This window comes from Hermetia illucens, chromosome 4, assembly GCF_905115235.1.
Source record: "Hermetia illucens chromosome 4, iHerIll2.2.curated.20191125, whole genome shotgun sequence".
NCBI lineage: Eukaryota > Metazoa > Arthropoda > Insecta > Diptera > Stratiomyidae > Hermetia > Hermetia illucens.
In genome coordinates this window covers 100,989,133-101,007,926 of record NC_051852.1, presented here as the reverse complement: position 1 = coordinate 101,007,926, position 18,794 = coordinate 100,989,133, and the positions used below count along the sequence as shown (strand labels likewise).

The window sequence follows — 18,794 nt, the reverse complement described above, 5'->3', positions numbered from 1 at the left end:
GCTGCATGGCAACCTTTTGAGAGAGCAAATATTTATAGTATTATAAGTCGTCCGATTTTCTGGTACCAAGGCGTAAACAGTAAGGTTATCATATCGTTGGTAAAAGTGCGAAACTGACCTTGTCCCGCTGGTAGATAGACCAAATGATAATTGATGGGTGTGTTGGGGGCAATCAAAAAATTATCAAATATATTTCAATATGTATCATGCCATTCTGTCGCGTCTCAATTCGAGCTAATAAAAGCAAATAATAAAATAAATGAGTATGTAGAACGATGTACCCCTAGAAATGTTTAAAGAAATCGAAAGGGTACTCCAGTAATTGATTGCACTTTTATTCGTAGTAGTAAGGCAATTGTTGTAAATGGATGGGTGCAATAAATTAAACCCTGATATAAACTCTCGCTGACTTGAATATCAAATTGATTGATTGTAACAAAACAAGAAACAAACAAAAGAGACCAATTGAAAGAAAACAAATGAGAATGAGATCGAAATCAATTTTAATTGATTTTCGATTTATTATCTTAATCAAGTCTTTATAAGCTGAACATATCTTTTGATAAGCGCATGTTGTCAATGTATCAAACGAGGACAATTGACTTACTTTCATTTGAAATTGGACTTGTAACTTGGGCAAAGGTTGAATTTTCAACCTCATCCTCGGAAGTGTGAGGAGTTAATGGTGGGGGGTCAAGTCCTCCTCGGAAAGGAGGGTATGAAGAGAGAAGCGGGAGGTCCTTTCTCTCGAAGTTGGAAAATCGGATAGGGGGGTCGGGGTTTGGTTATGAATCCTTCTTTACCCGTGCGAGGAGAGGGTTCAACTACAGTCGAACCTGGATATAAGGAACTTGGATATAAGGAAAACTTCTTTAAATGGAACATTTTTTCGTGCACCTTCAATTTTCAAAGAAAAAATAACATTTTTCAATTTTTCGAACTTCTATATATGGAATAGAAAACCTCTTTATAAGGAATTCATTTTTTTTCCGGAGCCTCTATAAATGGAAATTTTTATGTTATTCAGTTGTCATGACCTCTATATATGGAATTTTCCCCTGAACGACAAAAAGGGAAGGTCTTTTTTTTTTCTTAGAATCGTGCAATTTTCTATTGTGACACGTTTTGAAATTTTTTGTTTATTCAAAGTTTAATTTGAAACTCGGTGATAGTGGTGACGATTCTTTCACTTGCAAATTAAACCTTTTACTGTTCCTTTGCCGCTATAACTTTTGTTTCTTTTAATAATAAAAGGCTGTCATGTCCGAAAACAAGAGAAAAAATTTAAGTTTAAGTGAGAAATTGAAATTGATAAAGGAGTTTGAAAACGGAAAAACTCGGAATGCAATATCCGCGGAATATTTCGTGCCGCTGTCGACATTGTGTCGTATTTTAAAAGAAAGCGACAAAATCAAACAAGAGTGTTCTGAAGGACATGGCAAAATAAAAAGAAATCGTAATTCGGAATATCCGAATCTGGAACAGTGTTTAGTGGAGTGGTTGAAACAGTGCCAAAGCAAGAATGTACCTGTAAATGGACCGATTTTGAAAGAAAAAGCTGAAGAATTTGCTAGGAAGTTGACGATTGGAGGTTTTTCCGCCAGCAACGGTTGGTTGGATGGCTTTAAAAAAAGAAATGATCTTATTTTTAAAAAAATTTCTGGTGAAAGTGGTGCTGTAGACATCAACGCATGTAGCCAGTGGATAAACGATCTTCCCGCTTTGCTGGGAGATTATTCTCCTAACGACATTTTCAATGCAGACGAAACAGGGCTCTTTTTTAAATGCTTGCCAGATAAGACCTTTACCTTTAAGGGAATTTCGTGTCATGGTGGGAAGTACAGCAAGGAACGTGTCACTATTCTTTTATGTGCGAACATGACTGGCACTGAGAAATTACCCGTTTTTCTTATCGGCAAGTCAAGGAAACCCAGATGTTTTGCAGGTGAGTAAAAGATTCTTCGTTCGCTGTTACTGTATAAATGACATTAACAGAATAAAGGTTATGAGTCGATAGTTAAAATACTATAGATTTTTTTCTGTTTTAGGCGTGATAACTCTTCCTGTTGAATACAAAAACAATAGCAAAGCATGGATGACTGCAGCACTTTTTTCGGAATGGCTTAAGAAAATCGATATTCAGATGCGCCTCGAAAATAGGAAAATTTTACTTTTTATCGATAATTGTACTGCCCATTACAGCTCAGATGAACTACAACACATAAAAGTTGTCTACCTACCTCCAAACTCCACCAGCAAGCTGCAGCCCCTAGATCAGGGAGTGATTCAAAATTTTAAAATTAATTATCGTCGGGAGGTTGTTCGCCATATTTTAACAAATCTCGAAAGCAACGGTAGCTTGGAAATAAACGTTCTCATCGCAATGAGATTTGTGAAAAAAGCATGGTTATCTGTAACCCAGACCACTATAGCTAACTGTTTTAGGAAAGCAGGGTTCAGGATAAATGGTTTACAAGAGCCCCAATATTCCGAATGGGACTCTTCACATGAGGAGTTACGGCCTTCATTCCAAGAGTGGTCTGAATTAACTTCCAATGCCGGTGAGAGGGTACCTAGCTTCGAAGATTATGTAAACGTCGATGAAAATATCGAGGTTACAGGAGAGCAAACAGTCGACGACATTGTGAGCACCCTCCAAATGTGTGACACCAATGAAAACGATAGTGATGAAGATCACGGCGATACTCTTGAAATAAAACTTGTAAAGAAGAGGGAAGCGTTAGAGGCACTGCATACTTTAACAAAATTTTTTGAACAGCGTGAAACCGAACCAAAGATATTCGAAAATATTATCGCTCTTGAAAGAAACGTTGAAAATGTGGTCACTGATAAACAAACAAAAATATTTGATTTTTTCAAAACTTAATATCTATGAGATAGACACTCATTCCATTTATGTATTCGACTGATTACAGTGACGACTTATGAAATAAAGAATCTTTGATATTGATATACTCTTTTTAATTTTATTTATCATGCGGATTATTTATTTGTATTTAAATGAAAACTCAAAGTTGCTGTAATACTAAATACACCAGGTGATTTTAAAAACCTGGATAAAAGGAATTTTTTGCTGAAAGCCTCTGTATAAGGAAAACTGGATAAATGGAAAACTTGTTTATAAGGAATTTAAGTGAGTTTCCCTTGCAATTCCTTATATCCAGGTTCGACTGTATATCGTTTTGTCATTAAAATAGTCTTAATTTGAGGCGCTATGGGTTTTTAAGTGGAGATGATCATCGTAATTCTTTAACGGAATTACAAAGGGGTAGCCTCCTTTTTAAGGTTTTGCGTAAAACAATACCTTACTAAAATCGGTTTACTGTCTGTCTGTCTGTATGTCGGTCACACGCATTTTTTTCGGAGGCTGTAGCAGCGATTGACACCAAATTTGGTGGAAAGGTGGGAACTGTGAACGCTCACGCATACAGTGAGTTACATCCTGTTACGTCGAATTTAAGGGGGTGTAATTTTTTTTTCACCAAATATAGTCATGTGGTGTGCCAAATGAAAGGCTTCGGTTAGTTCTTTCCGAAGCTGGTCTTAGTTTTGACATTTGTTGGAACGGCGGGAAGCGCAGGGGGTCGAAAGTGATCATTTATTTAACGGGGCCATTCTCGGAAACTACCCAACCGAAAAATCTGAAAAAAATCAAGAGGCTACCACTATATGGTGGCTAGGCATCGAAACACCTTCCATACCTTTATCCCTGCAAATAAAGCTAATAATAGTATATTACTATAATTTTCAGTAACTGGGTGCAGAACCCCCATTAAGTTCATCCTAGCACCACAAAATTTTGCAACAATATAGGCTATAATATAGAGCTTGATCCTACCAAGTTTAGTATTACTAACAAAGTTATAATAGGTCAAAGTTGTCACTTCCTTGGAAATTCAAGATTTTGAATGTCAGCATCACCCGAAAGTGGATATTCTCACATAATATATGCGCATATTACGTGTTACGTACTAATGGGACAAATTCACACACAGTTGTCTTTATAAACGAAAACCTTTCATACCTGAAGCGTCCAGCTTCCGGTTTCCCGACTTATTTCATTTACATAAAACGAACGTGCTATCTTTTGGTTAGAGCACAAGGCTGTGTACGCGGTTCAAATCTCACTGGTGGCAGTGGGATTTGTATCGTGATTTGACGTCAGATACCAGTCGACTTAGCTGTGAATGAGTACCTGAGTCAAATCAGGGTAATAATCTCGGCTGAGCGCAATGCTGACCACATTGTCTCCTATAATATACCGTTACGGTCTTGAATGAAGTGCTCTAAAACACTTCAAGGCCCTGATCCAATATGGATTGTTGCGCCAACGATTATTATTATTATTCTCATATGATGACATAATTTTCAACAATTGGTGAGAATCACGTGAGTCCAAATCCGTGGATATAAATACTTTCAATAAAATCCCGGTCATCAACTCTTCTGGACAGCAACTGATGTTCTGCTTGAGCGTTTTTCCCAGACTAAAGAGTGCAGTGCCCAGAACGACTGTCCGTTTTTTAACGTCCTTGTACATTGACGTTGTTTTTAAAGCTCAAGGCTTGATGTTTTCAACGATACTGCCCGCGAGAATAACGAATGTGAGACTACACGCATCTTTGATGATGATGATGATCGTCAGAAGTTATTGAACCTTGGATGGGATGTGCATGCTCGTCTGGCCTTGCGTCGTTAAAATAATGTTTGTTTTACTCTCTTTCAAAACTCTTCGAACTATGAATGGGAAATTATAGTTCACTGAAAGATGGGGAAAAGGAATATATGACATTAAAAAAGAACAACAACCAAGACTTGATTCAACACAATACATGCTGAATATGTTAAGATGACGTGGCGAATTTTCATGACACGAAGCTTTACTACGCTGGCATGTTAAGCACGTGACAGTTGCACCGTGTCTAGTATCTTTCTTCGCTGATAGACGCGACTAATAGGATCTGTTCAATTGTGAAACAACTCAAATACTTTCTTTCGAGACTTCTTTGGTATGTAAGGAAGAACGATGGAGCTGACATGATTGTTTTATCAAGGGTTTTTTTTTATCTGTCCGAATGACTCAAGGGGTTAGAGCACTGAACTGTCATAGCGGAAGGTCGCGATTCAAATCTCACTAATGGCAGAGGGATTTGTTATCGTGACTGGATGTCGGACATCAGTCGACTCAGCTGTGAATGAGTACCTGAGTCAACTCAAGGTAATAATCTCGGGCGAGCGCAATGCTGACCACATTGCCTCCTACAGCGTGTTGTAGTGTACCGCTACGGTCTTGAATGAAGTGCTCTAACACTAGATTGTTGCGCCAACGATTATTATTATTATGATTTGCTGTGAAGGAGCTTGTTTCCACCGATAAAACGACGGAGGTAGCGCCTGTCCTATTAGACTACGGGGATCGCATAATAATAAACCGTGGATGACAGGGGGTAGTAGTGTTGTCTGAAATGGTTATCACATTGATATGTCTGTAGCCCTCACATATGCGTCGCTCGCTCACTTTTTTTTTTAACCATGTATAATGGGCTCGCGAAATGATTGTTAGATGGTCGACAAATAACACGCTCGATCACTTCTTGAAATGCCTGTCTACATTGTCGTTCTGCAACAGGAGGTCCACAGACTAGAATCTGTTGCTGCATATTATGTTGGTTATTCCTGACATACTTGTTGGGTCTGCTGATGTCCTTATACTCATTAAAAAGCTACTAAAATCTGTGCAACAACACGAAATGTAAAATCGCCTTACCACTTGCAAACTGAAGCTCCAAGCTTCCTATCGTAAAAACAAGCTCGATCATTCTGCCTGAACCAGCTATTATAGCATTGTCTTTAACGGTCGCCTCCAAAGCTATGAATCTTTCGCCTGGTTTCACATTCGTCCCGTCTGCGACTTCGTTGATACTTGTTTGATTTAAAACTGTCAATCCACCCATTTTGAATGCAATTTGGATAAGATTTGGTAATTCAATGCTGAAAGACGAGAAAATTGTTGAAGGTTTTAAAAGTAGAAGCGAACAATTGTAACATTTAATCGTCTTAGGTAATAAGTAAACAGAGAGTCTAGGCGCAAGAGTACAATAGATGGTATCAAATCCAACGTACCCATTATTTCAGTGAGAAAGTGACGTTTTCGATGAGGTGAGCCCATCACATCATCAAAATCGAATGAAACTAAAGTTAGAATTACACATTATTTACGTTTCGGATGAGGATGAACCTTTGGTAACCCTGTAAATCAGGGGGCTCCTCATGGGAATCATAATGTAATTATAAATAAATTCTTTCACAGTACCTAAAAAAACAAAACATTTTCCTTTGTTTCTGATATGTCAGTCTAAGTATTGTAACTTGAAGGCAAAGAAACCTCATAAACGGGAATTGACGAATATTGATCGTCAGCAAATGTGTATTTATTTACCTCTTGGTCGGGTATAGCACGTCAACCACACCTACGCGCCATCCTTCGCGGTTACTTAAAAGCGGTTACTAAAGCTGTTTTAAATACATCGGGCAAGACCCAATTTGATGCCACCATTGGCAGAAATCTCACTCCCTAGATACACAAATTGATCAACGGCTTCTATGCTCCGCCCATTAATGTAGATAGGGAGAGTACGATGACCCGTCAGTCTGAGAACCTTGGTTTTCTTGGTGTTTATCTTCAGTGCAACCCTACTTGCTTCTCTTTCCCCATCCGGAGCCATTTGTTTTTATTATTAGCCGAAATGATTCCTCTACACTTGGAGGGAAACGGTCCGTACTGGCATGTTATGGTGACCAGCTATTTCATTCCATCAGTTTCGAAACCTTACCGAATGTGATACGTTAAGAACCGTGGTAAAGTGTTCTTTCCTCCTCTTCAGTTGAGAGTGACAGTCACTGTTACTGGGAAATTCCAAGTTCTAACCAACACATGCCTACGCCGTGTTCGCAGGATATTCTGGCCGGAGTGGATAAGTAATAAAGAACGTGGTGGGTCGTATTTACCAGAAGGCGGAAGTGACAGTGAAGGCCGTTGCTACGAACCGACCGCGATAGCGGCCAGGTGTGGTTGACGTGCTGTGCCTCATATAGGGGCAATCATATAAAACTGAGTTTAATAAAACTTTTACCAAACAAATTTTTTTTTCTTAATATCTCTTAAAATGGAATCGCGAAATGGGACATTGTTCATAAGCCACATCTACCCAACATCGTTGCCGGTTCGCTAAAATGTTCTTCAATTCTCTCCAAATCTTTCCTAGCAGCTTGCATTTCTCAACTGTTCTGTCCTCCTTTCTAGTTCGATCCACCCGTCGGCTACATTAGAGCCCCTTTTGCCTTTTTGCAAAGTGTGATCTATTCACTGTCATTTCAGCCTCCCAATCTACTCTCTACCAGCAGATGTTTGGTTAGAGTACCCCGATGACAAGTCGCAGACAGGTGTTAACAAAGGCTTTGAGTTTTCGAGTAACAGTGACAGTGGCTTTCCTCAACTTAATTTGGGGTATCTACATTTTCAGATTTTGAACAAAACAACTTAAGTGGAAGATTCGATGCCATCATCAACAGAAACAACGCCGCAATCGATCGATGCCATTAATGTGCTTCTCATTAATATAGATAGGAAGAGAGCGATAGCCAAGCAAAGTGAAACCTTGGTTTTGTTGGTATTTGGTATAGCTTGAGTCCTACTCTACTAATTTCCTTCTCCAGCATGGAATTCGGCGAAAATAAACTTCCCAAAACTTTCAATGGGCTCAATGGTATCTACTGGCAATTTTCAGAATTATTGAAATCATTGTTGCCGGAAGCGCGAAAATTATAGTACTAAAAAATGTGCAAAAAGTGCTAAATACTACTTTTATATGGGCGTACCTAGGCTGAAGCAAAAAGGAAAGATTTTCGCTTCTTCGGTTGTTGTATTTTGTGTCATATCCGTGAAAATCATAATATTGTTGGTACATTGTTTTAGGAGACAGGAGGCTGAAGAGCGCACATTCAGACATCCAACGAGACGATCCAACAAGAATAGAAAACCAACAAAATTCGTACTTCAATTTAAATTTTATGTACGCAATTACGATTATAAAATAACAATGCATCGAATTGGAATCACATCGGGGGAAATTTAATTCCTAGCTTCCTAGAGTACTTTCTTGAAATCATTTTTGGATGAAATGTGCCGTGTATGAACCTAGATATCGAGCAAATGGTCAACCAGGTTAAAATTTACCAATTGGGGACGCATATAGAATCGGCATGGAACGTTATACAATAATCATTCTCATATCGAGAAGGAAGTGCACTTGGGGTTGTTATCTTTATACTTTTTCTACTAAAGAGTCAACACTAATTGAAATGAATTTCTCGATGATTTCAATGCATAATGTACAAAAATATAGTTTTGAGTCTTAGTTTTTATTTTCAAACCATTGCTGAGCTCTATTTTGCAAAAAAAAATATTTTTCCAAGAATTTGTGAGTTCGAAAATGGTCATTTGGAGTTTTCTCTTTTTGACAGTTCAGTTCATGATTGCTGAAGACAATTTGTCAAACCCTATGTCGATGCCATTAACTTTGATGCTTCTTACCTCTCGTCAATATAATCCAACTTTCAATAGTATTAGTTGAGACCTTTATTCCAACGGATACTACTCATTATCGTATTCTGACCAAGGAAATATTCTACACCCTTCCATTTATCGAAAATCGCTTCCCCGTTGAACTCTATGCAAAATTATGTTATTCGCTGTGAGCCTGGGGTATATAGACTCCTTTCACCCACTTTTTCAAGTAAATTGCGTGTTGCAGGTACATGAATAGACAAATGAAAAAACATTCAGCAATTTAATGTTAATGGTTTTTATATATTTATAACCTTTCAAAAGAATTCTTCCTAGAAAATCCTTATTGGAGGTGATCAGTAGACTGCTTAAGTACTACTGGGCATTCGCTAGTCGCACGTACTTTCAAAGGCTTTTAACCTTCGGGTACTCTGTTATTGGTGTGAACAGCAGAGAATTATTTATTATTATTTCAAAGGCACGGAGGTATTCAGTATACTTTGAGTGCACCATCAATTTAACAATCGATTTATAACACTGAAAGCAAATTCTTAATTAACAGCTCCCACGAAAGACGTTGAGGCTATTTACTGAGTTGTAGTCTTACTACCGAGCTTTTAGCTATGGCTAGCCTCTCTTTCTACTTTTACTTTTCCATGTATTTAGTTTGCACTATGTCTCTAAAAGTATACTATTGGATGCATGACTAAATAATGCACCGTTATGCAAAGGGATGACTACTTCTAGTGTTTCTGGTTGTTCTTGTTTCGAAATTGGTCGGTTGGTTTCAGATGTAGACAATTAATATTCTTCCAAGCTTCTGTAGTGTTCGCTTTTCATCGAAAGCATTACCTTGCTGGCAGTTAATCCTGCCTGTACGTAGGTGGGATTGACGCACTATTCCCTACTTTTTGGTCACCATATATTTCGGTAACGGAAGGCTCACGTCTTCGTGATTATTTTAACTTCTTCCCATACAATACTCGTCTATTGTGTTCACTTTTACCGATTGACGCAACTTCTTGGTGAAAATAATTCAAATTGCTGAATTTCAGCAAAAAATTATCACTTTCAATCAAGGTAATTCTTTTTTAAATGGGGCTGTGAACAAAATAAAATAAATTAATTCGCGAGGTACTTTTTCGCGACCAATGACTAATTTCGCTAGAATTTGCTTTGAAAAATATTGTATTTAACTATTCCTCTTTGAAGATGAGCAGTCGTAGCCATCAAGGGAGGCCGTTATCGGCCCGTGATAACGATTCCTTTATTCCAGTTCTTATTGATAAAGGAATGGACAACGTTTAGCTCCAACGAGACAGCGCCATAGCTCATACACTTGGAGTCACGATCGGTTTGTTTTTCAGCTTCCTTGATTGCTTGACTTAGTGATTCCCGCTCCTGTGGGGGTTATTTGAAATTCAAAGCTACTGTCGATTAGTCACTGGACCTTTAGACCTTTGAAAGGAATGAGGATTATCCGACGGAAAACAGTCGGCAGTTTGGCCCGAAAGAATTGTGATGGAAATTGTAAAAAAATGTGTTTCTTGCTTCATCAACGTATTTTTTAGAATTTTTACCAAAATATTCGAATGTTTGAATGGACCATCCACTAGTAAATTATTCCGTGATCTGAAACTGAAATATGGTGGAGATTGGGCTGAGCCATGATTTATACCACCGGCAGAAGGGCTTCCAATTTTTGATCATTTTAGTTTCGTGTTTTTCCTATGATTGAAATATATTACATAGCGAAGAAGCTACAGAAGAAAAAGAAGACGAGGCAGACCCTGCCTGAGATGGAGCGATGGCGTAGGTTAGGACGCCAGACAGCTTTTAGGGACATCGAATTGGTGGACCTTGGCGCAAAACCGGGGTGTCTGGAGTTCGCTATTAAGGCAGGCCTAGACCGGATACCGGTTGCGCCGTTGATGATGAAGAAGCGATATGCTATATTTTTTGTAATGCATAGTAAATTAAGGGCGCATGGGTTTACACAATGCATTAAGACGGCCGTCGATAATTCGGCAGCCCTGCCACTTACGTCTGAAAAGTCCGGCTTTTAGACTGAAAATAGCATCCACGTGCCGGTAAACCGGACGGCAGAATCTGTTTAATTCTGGCCGTGAAAGGCGTTGAATTTGAAATATTTTTGTGTTTAAGTCTTTATAAAAAATGTTCTCAATGCAGATCAGCCGGATTAACTATGGGCTCTTCAGGCCTCACTGACAGATCTGCCGGATCGTGGACGACAGACATGAACGCTGATCTATACAAAGAAAACGTTTGCTGAAATTATAACAATAATTAAAGTTACCGAGCGAAACGTGTATGTGCTTCACTTCATTAAAGTCGATGTTGTGAAATATTATTCCATATCGACTTTATGGAAAACCTGAAAATAATGAAAGCTCGCTGCATCCTCATCTGCGAACGGGGAGGAGGTGGCGTAGTAATCGTTTCAAAGTTGAGGCAGTTCGTGCGTGAATAATTGAGGTACATGGTTGGGGTAAGTGGGGACGTAATACGTAATACGCATAGTTTTCACGATTACCCTTTGATGTATTGCGCAATCAAACGAATTTATCCAGCGTTTTATTTGAATTGTTGTAGTGGCAATCATAACTCAACGAACGGTGTATTGTGTACTGGTTTGGGATGATTGTCTTTGTTGACGGTTGACATAAATCGCTATGGGTTATAGCGCATCAAACATGGTGTGCTTCAACTGAATCCACGATTTTCCGAGAAGCGTTCACTCCACTGTTTGACGACACGTAATTCTTGGGGCGGGCCAGTGCCACTTTCGCATTCTGATCATCACTTCCACGTCCGTATGGCGAAGTTCTTTATTATTTATTGTCTCAAGGAAGAATACACCGCTGTTAATGCATCGAGTGGCATCATATTCGGCGCCATCTTGGCCAAAAACAACGTCAATTCATCAATGCATTCGATACTCTGCCCATTAATGCAAATAGGATGAACACGAAGGTCCTCTGCCTAAGGTCCATGACTCGGTGAGAGAGTAAGATATCATCAGCATGGTGGATGTGTTTAAGGAACGTTGTACAACATCTCCACATCCCCAGCCAATATAGCATGAAGAACGTCACCGACAATGGGAAGAAAAATTTTTACCTCGATGCAGCATATCCATTCAGTTGTCGCAATCAGGACGGGTGCTCTTCTTCCGATCATCGGATTGCAGCTTCAAGTAGTAATTCTGCAAAGACTACCGGAGCTTCAGTGAAAAATTCCACAGGGAGACCGTCGAACCCAGTCTTAATCTTAAATGACTCGACAGACTAAACCGCTCTTTCGCGTCTAAAACACTGGGTTCTGGTCCACTTGGTTCGTTGAATACATTTTCTAGTTGAATAGTCTCAGAAGCGAACCCTTAAGTAGTGCTCCTTAGTCCATTGTGTTTCGATATTTCAGAAAGTTGTACATTAAAACTTTTTTCGCAAAATGCATCTTGTCTATTGCCTTTTAAGATTTGTCTAAGAACGTTAATGTTGTATTCATACAGTATACAGTGACGGACATAAAAATGTTAACATCTGAAAAAATCAAAGGAAAGCGTTTTTATACGGAAATTAGTGAAAATATATAATTACCGTTGAAAACATGTAAAAATATTTTTAATATAATAGACATTTTTTTAATGCCGTCTACTTTAGAAACAAGTCGGGAAACCCGAAGCTGGACGCTTCAGGTATGAAAGGTTTTGTGTATTTCTTATATAAGGAAATTTAAGTGTGCATTTGCCCCAATAGTAAGTCGCACGTAATATATGCATATATTATGAAAGAGTACCCACTTTCGGGTGATATTGACATTCAAAGTCTTGATTTGCAAAGAAGCGACAACTTTAACCTATTATAACTTTGTTAGTAATAGTGCGATTTCCACCAAATTTGATAAGATCATACTCTATCCTATAATCTACGTTACTGCAATTTCGTGGTGCTCGGATGAACTTAAGGAGAGTTTTGCAGTCAATTACTAAACATTATAGTATTATGCTACTATTATTAACTTTATTTGAAAGGATATTGGTATACAGGGTATTTCGGAGCCTAGGCATCATATAGTGGCAGTCTCTTGATTTTCTTCGGATTTTTCGGTTCGGTTCGGAATGGGTCCGTTAAAGAGATGTTCATTTTCGACTTCCCACACTCCGCACCTTTCCAACAAATGTCAAAACTAATACCGGCTTCGGAAAGCACTTATCAAGATCTTTCATTTGATACCCACATGACTCTATTTGGTGAAAAAAAATTTACATTTGCCTTTTGCATGTATGGCGACCCCGCCTTAAATTCGACGTAAAAGGATGTAACTCACTTTATGCGTGAGCGTCCACAGTTCCCACCAAATTTGGTGTCAATCGTTATAACCGTCTCGGAGAAAAATGCGTATGACGGGCAGACAGACAGACAGTAAACCGATTTTAATAAGGTTTTGTTTTACACAAATTTTCATATACCATACATCTTCAATTGTTTGTTCATTAAATGCATCGGGTCGTTTTTTTGACAATAGAACCCTTCTATTGATGAAATTAGATGGTTCTCTAGAATTTCTTTGTAAAAATTTCCGTTTACCAATCCTTCTATCAGTGTCAATTGTTCAACAGCAAAAAAGCTAAAGCATTCTCAAATTATTCGGGTCTCCCTGTCGGTTCTTATAACGCAACTCCTCGAAAAACTGCCTTCATCCAGATGGAGCAGGCGGCGCGGGATCTTGGGCTGCACACCAATGAAGACAAGACGAAATATATGATGGCAACATCAGCACCAAAAACCAACCAACATCAAATCGCACTGGTCAAACGAGAATTCTCCTACCTAGGATCAAAAATCACAACTGACAACAGCTACGACGATGAAATCTGCGCACGGTTGTGGTGCAGCCAACAGAGCCTATTTCAGCTTACAAAAAATGTCCCGCTCGAAACGTCTCATCATAGGGTCAAAGTTCCTACTGTATAAAAAAAAAATTATCTTTCCAGTCCTCATGTATTCCTCGGAGATTTGGGTTGTTAGTAAGAAAAATTGCGAACCGTCGAGAGAAAAATAGTCCGAAGAATTTTTGGCCCCCTACATGAGGATGGACGATTCCGTAGCCTACACAAAGACGAAATCTATTAACGACACTATAACAGGTTGTGGATAAAATTCGGCTCAATAAGTTACGGTGGGCGGGTCACTTAATCCGCATGGATGAGGATGATTCTGCAAGGGCAATATCTATGGTAGAAAAAGAAGACGACGCAGACCCTGCTTGAGATAGAATGATGGTGTGGGTCAGTACGCCAGACAGCTTTTAGGGACATCGAATTGGTGGACCTCGGCGCGAAAACCGAGATGCTTCGAGTTCCCTATTAAGGCGGGCCTAGACCGGATATCGATTGTTGCGCCGTTGACGATGATGAAGTGTCACAACTGGTCAACTGGATTTAGATCGGGTAATTGAGGGGGTGTGCAAAGCTGCTTTGGGACATTGTAGAGCAAACAAAACATATTTAAGTCATCGGTGTGCTTGGGGTCATTATCTTACTGAAAGTAAAAGACATTCCCGTAATTTCTTTCAGGGCTTTGCTTAACATTGCCTTTTAAGATATTCAGATATCCATGCTTGTCCATCGTCGGCTCGATAAAAACTAGTCGTCCCACTCCGCTATCTGTCATACAACCCCAAACCATCACACCATCGCGACCATGTTTGTTTTTGGAGATCAAACATCGAACACTTTATTCTGTGTTCCTTTTTCTCCAAACTAATTTGCCTCCTTTTATGCCAAATAGACAAAATTTACTTTCATCTGAAAAAAGGACATCTTCACAGATTTCTTTTGGCATGTTGACATGAGCTTTTGCAAATTCCATTTTTTCAGGCGATTTTCAACTGAAATGAATGGTTTCTTGCGAATTGTACGAACTGTATTATCGCATTTTATTTTCTCTATTTCTCTTTCATTTCTTTTTTGTATTTCTCTTTCATTTCTTGAGTTTGGCAGTATTTAAAATACTTCGACGTCAACGTACTGTATGTTTAGGTGGACGCCCTGGTCGATATGGTGAAATCAAAAACCGGCTGATTTGTAGTTAACTTAGTTATCTCTTTGCACCGAGGCACCCATTTCTTCCAACTTGATTCGCGATTTCACGGAAACTTTTTTTCGCAAATTTCGCCATAATTAAGGATACTTTTTAGTTCACACAAAATCAATAAAGTATTTTGCACAGTAGACCTACTATAGGCAGTATCCACACTAAAATGACTCGACTTGCGAATTGTCTACAGAAGCTTATCTGTACACATCAGAGACGCTAAAGAAGGACAAGGCATAATCTTCGTCAAATCGTATTGATAAGAGAGAGATGAAAAGAATATGTCAGCCATGGCACTAATGCGTGCTCACCCATATATCCAAACGTAGTTTCACGTATTCACTTCTCCATAGACAAAAACGTGCCAATTTCACCAACACATTGGCAAGTCCGGGCGGCATGTCAAACATAGCTGATCGGATTTTCGTTACATCTCGCTCATGCTCAAGGGCAAAACAATTTGAAATCGTGCGTACTCGCACTGACTTCCCCCCTTGAGGGGCAAGGGGGAGTGTGGTAGCTGTCTAGTATCTAACTGTGGTATTTTGTTAATAGTGACAAGATGCACAAATCAACTGGAAAATTATGCATTACCACTGGACATTCAGGGGAATCTCCGAAGTTTGTAATCTGTACGCAGAATTTGTTGCATTTGCTGATGCAATGATGAAAATCTTCATATCTTTTTTTATTGTGACAGGTTTTTCATCGAAACTGTTTTTATGCACTCCCAAGATGTACCCTTTCAGAATGTTTAAAGCAAGGACATTTCATGATTCATATACTTTTCTAAAGATTTAGTATTTACTTGTAAGGTGTACGCAGACTTTTTTGGGTATGTCTCTACGAATGGGAAAACGTGGATAGGAAATTTCTCCCACAGGATAAACACAAAACCTTTACATCCGGGGCGTTCAGCTTCTGGTATTCCAACTTGTTTTGATTGCACAACGTTCTTCGTTAATCGGATTGATGCTATGTAAAGACTTAGAAATCTTTGTTTGTCTCACTGATTCCCATTAGTAACGATTTTGTGGATTTCGCAATTGAGCCAATTGATTTCCTTAATGCAGGGTTGTGTCCGTTGTTGAAGTCTGATTTGAGATTCAACTGTGATGTATCACCGTGGCCCCATGGTAGACGAAAGTGAACAACGGAAGGCAGGTCTTTCAACCACCAATGAACCAGGCTCACTATACTCCCTAAATAAGCCGGCGCTAAAAAAATCTGAATTTTTAATTAATTTTATAATCGAAAAGTTTGCAAATATTATCCAGCCTGTGATATGTATGACACTTGCACTTTTTTTCACATATTTTTTTTTAGAATGGGGGCAACATGTGTAGTTCAACCTCTTGATTTGGTCAAGACTAGAATGCAAATCTCAGGAGTTGGAGGAGCGAGTAAAGAGTATGCAAATTCATTCGATTGCATAAAGAAAGTCATAAGGAATGAAGGACCATTTGCATTATATACAGGACTTAGTGCCGCTTTATTGCGTCAAGCAACATATACAACTACACGGTTAGGTGTTTATACGGTGTTGAATGATCTTTACAAAGGGTAAGTCCAATAGATAACTAAATCACCACCGCTTTAACCTATAAAATATGTAATTGAAGAGATACAAATCGTCAACCAAACCTTTTAATGCGAATGGGTATGGGAATGTCAGCCGGTGCATGTGGAGCTTTTGTAGGAACTCCTGCAGAAGTAGCGTTAATTAGAATGACAGCAGATGGCCGACTTCCGCCTGCGGAACGACGAAATTATTCGAACGTGGTCAATGCTCTTACGCGGATAACGAGAGAAGAAGGTCTTCTAGCTCTCTGGAGAGGCTGTATTCCAACTATTGGACGAGCTATGGTTGTGAATATGGCCCAGCTGGCTTCATATTCACAAGTAAGTTTCTTACATTTAAACCATTTATATTGATCATCACCGACTTGTTTTCTCAGGCAAAAGACTTCTTCGTACAAAGCATGGCCTTCGAAGAGGGCATCGGCTTGCATTTCTGTGCCAGTATGATATCTGGATTGTTGACTACGTTGACTTCTATGCCTGTAGACATTGCTAAGACCAGGTAAGGCCAGCTCGCTGTGACAACAATCAAAGATATTTCTTTGCATATAAACCCCTCATTATTTCTTCAATTGCAGAATCCAAAACATGAAGATTGTTGATGGCGTCCCCGAGTACAAGGGCACTGTAGACGTACTGTTGAAGGTTGCACGTCAAGAAGGCGTATTTGCGTTATGGAAAGGATTCACACCTTACTACTGTCGACTGGGACCACATACAGTGCTCACTTTCATTATCCTTGAACAAATCAATATATTCTACAATAAATACGTTTTGGGAAAATCAGGAGGCAGCTCCGGTCTGTAAACTGCAAATAATACATATAAACACCAAATCGTACCAACGCAAATGAAATAAATATGTAAAGAGCAAGAATCACTTTTTTAAGATTCATCGAAAATTGCGTTATTCTAATACAAAACTGTAAACATGGCACACGTTACCACAATAAGCTAACTTTAATAAACTGGGGTTACTGAGTAGAGCCTGGAAGCGGTGGTAGTATCAGATTGATCTGGTAATTTCTCTAACTTGGAAACTTCTTAGCTTCCCCGGATGCTTCATTTGTATAGTGTTTCACTTTTATGTTTCGGCCTAGTTAGGGCAAAATTTTACCTCTCAGCACATTCAATCCACATACCATTCAAAATGGTCATTTTTATAGAGATTTAGCGAATTATCTGTAAATAGTATGGACCCTTCACTCTTAGAAGAAATATATTTTTCGTTCGACGAAGCGAAATTAAAATAGAGAAATCAATTTAAATAAAATTTTTAATTTTATTTTGTTATTTTGTTTTACTGATGGCCAAGCTATTTTGTTATTATACGCACCAGTTCTTTAGAACGTGATTTGAATATTCCAATTAACGCTTTCACGAGCTTTCATTGCATTCGTAGCGGTTTCATTGCCTTTTTAAATATGAAAAACTGGACGCAATCGTGCAAAGCAAAGAACTTACACAAAAATGAATCGTTTTAAACGGAAAAACATTTAAATCAAACGAAACTATGTATGTAGATGGTTCTAAGGTTAACCTTTTATCTGATCAAAGATCATCGAAATGAATTAGAGTTTTATACAGCGAATCACAGAACCATATTTTTATAAAAGTCTTATATTCGTAGAGTTTAAGATTAATCATAACACAATCAAAAACCAGCCGCCTGTAAAAATTGTAATATGTAGTCTGCGATATTATTAAATGATATTTAAAAAGCGGGACACTTGCGATAAAAAATATATAGCTAGGGTTTAAATGTGATCGGCCGAGTAATATTTGAAAATGATTTTGTAGAAGAAAATTAAAAATATATGAAGAATATAATATGTACGGGCAACAATAAAAAATTGGATTTAATTCAGCTTTTCAATTACATAGTATCCTACCATTCCCTGGGCCTTAAGTAAAATTCCCTTGCCGCACTTCTTCGGTGTGGTTTTTTCTAAACTTTACCACGGTTGGGTGTTAACAGGGAGAGTAAGATAATTTCAAATGATTTCTGCATAACAGAAAATTTAATGATTTAAAAGTATGATCGCATCTACGATACGCGACGCGACATTACATTCAGCTCATCTGCCGTGACGCGTTGCTCATATTTCAATAGTGCGGCAATCAATTGCACTTAGACATTTTAACAGATAGATACACACCAAAAATGGCAAAATTGAAGCAGTGCACTGACTCCACTACATAGAACTCACAAATGAAATATTCTCTACAACACAACGGCATCACGTCATCATCATCATCAGCGACGCGACAACCGGTATACGGTATAGTCCTGCCTTAGTAAGGAACTCCAGACATCCCGATTTTGCGTCGATACCCTTAAAAGCTGTCTGGCGTCCTGATCCACGCCACGCTCCATCTCAGTCAGTGTCTCCTTCGTCTTCTTTTTCTACCATAGATATTACCCTTATAGACTTTCCGGGTTGGATTATCCTCCTCCTCCCGCCGCAATCTGTTGAGGCAGATTTTATCCACAACCAGACGGTTGTG

General features: G+C 38.8%; 1 protein-coding gene across 1 annotated transcript in view; it reads left to right on the top strand.

Moving 5' to 3' along the window:
• LOC119654213 (mitochondrial 2-oxoglutarate/malate carrier protein) overlaps nt 1-18,149 on the top strand; it is a 37,417-nt gene extending 19,268 nt beyond the window's left edge. The window contains exons 2-5 of the mRNA XM_038059425.1: nt 16,033-16,269; nt 16,329-16,608; nt 16,665-16,789; nt 16,866-18,149. Of these exons, the coding sequence (XP_037915353.1) occupies nt 16,033-16,269; nt 16,329-16,608; nt 16,665-16,789; nt 16,866-17,094 (871 nt within the window). The 3' untranslated portion in view covers nt 17,095-18,149. The remainder of the gene's footprint in view (nt 1-16,032; nt 16,270-16,328; nt 16,609-16,664; nt 16,790-16,865) is intronic.
• The last annotated feature ends 645 nt before the right edge of the window (nt 18,150-18,794 follow it).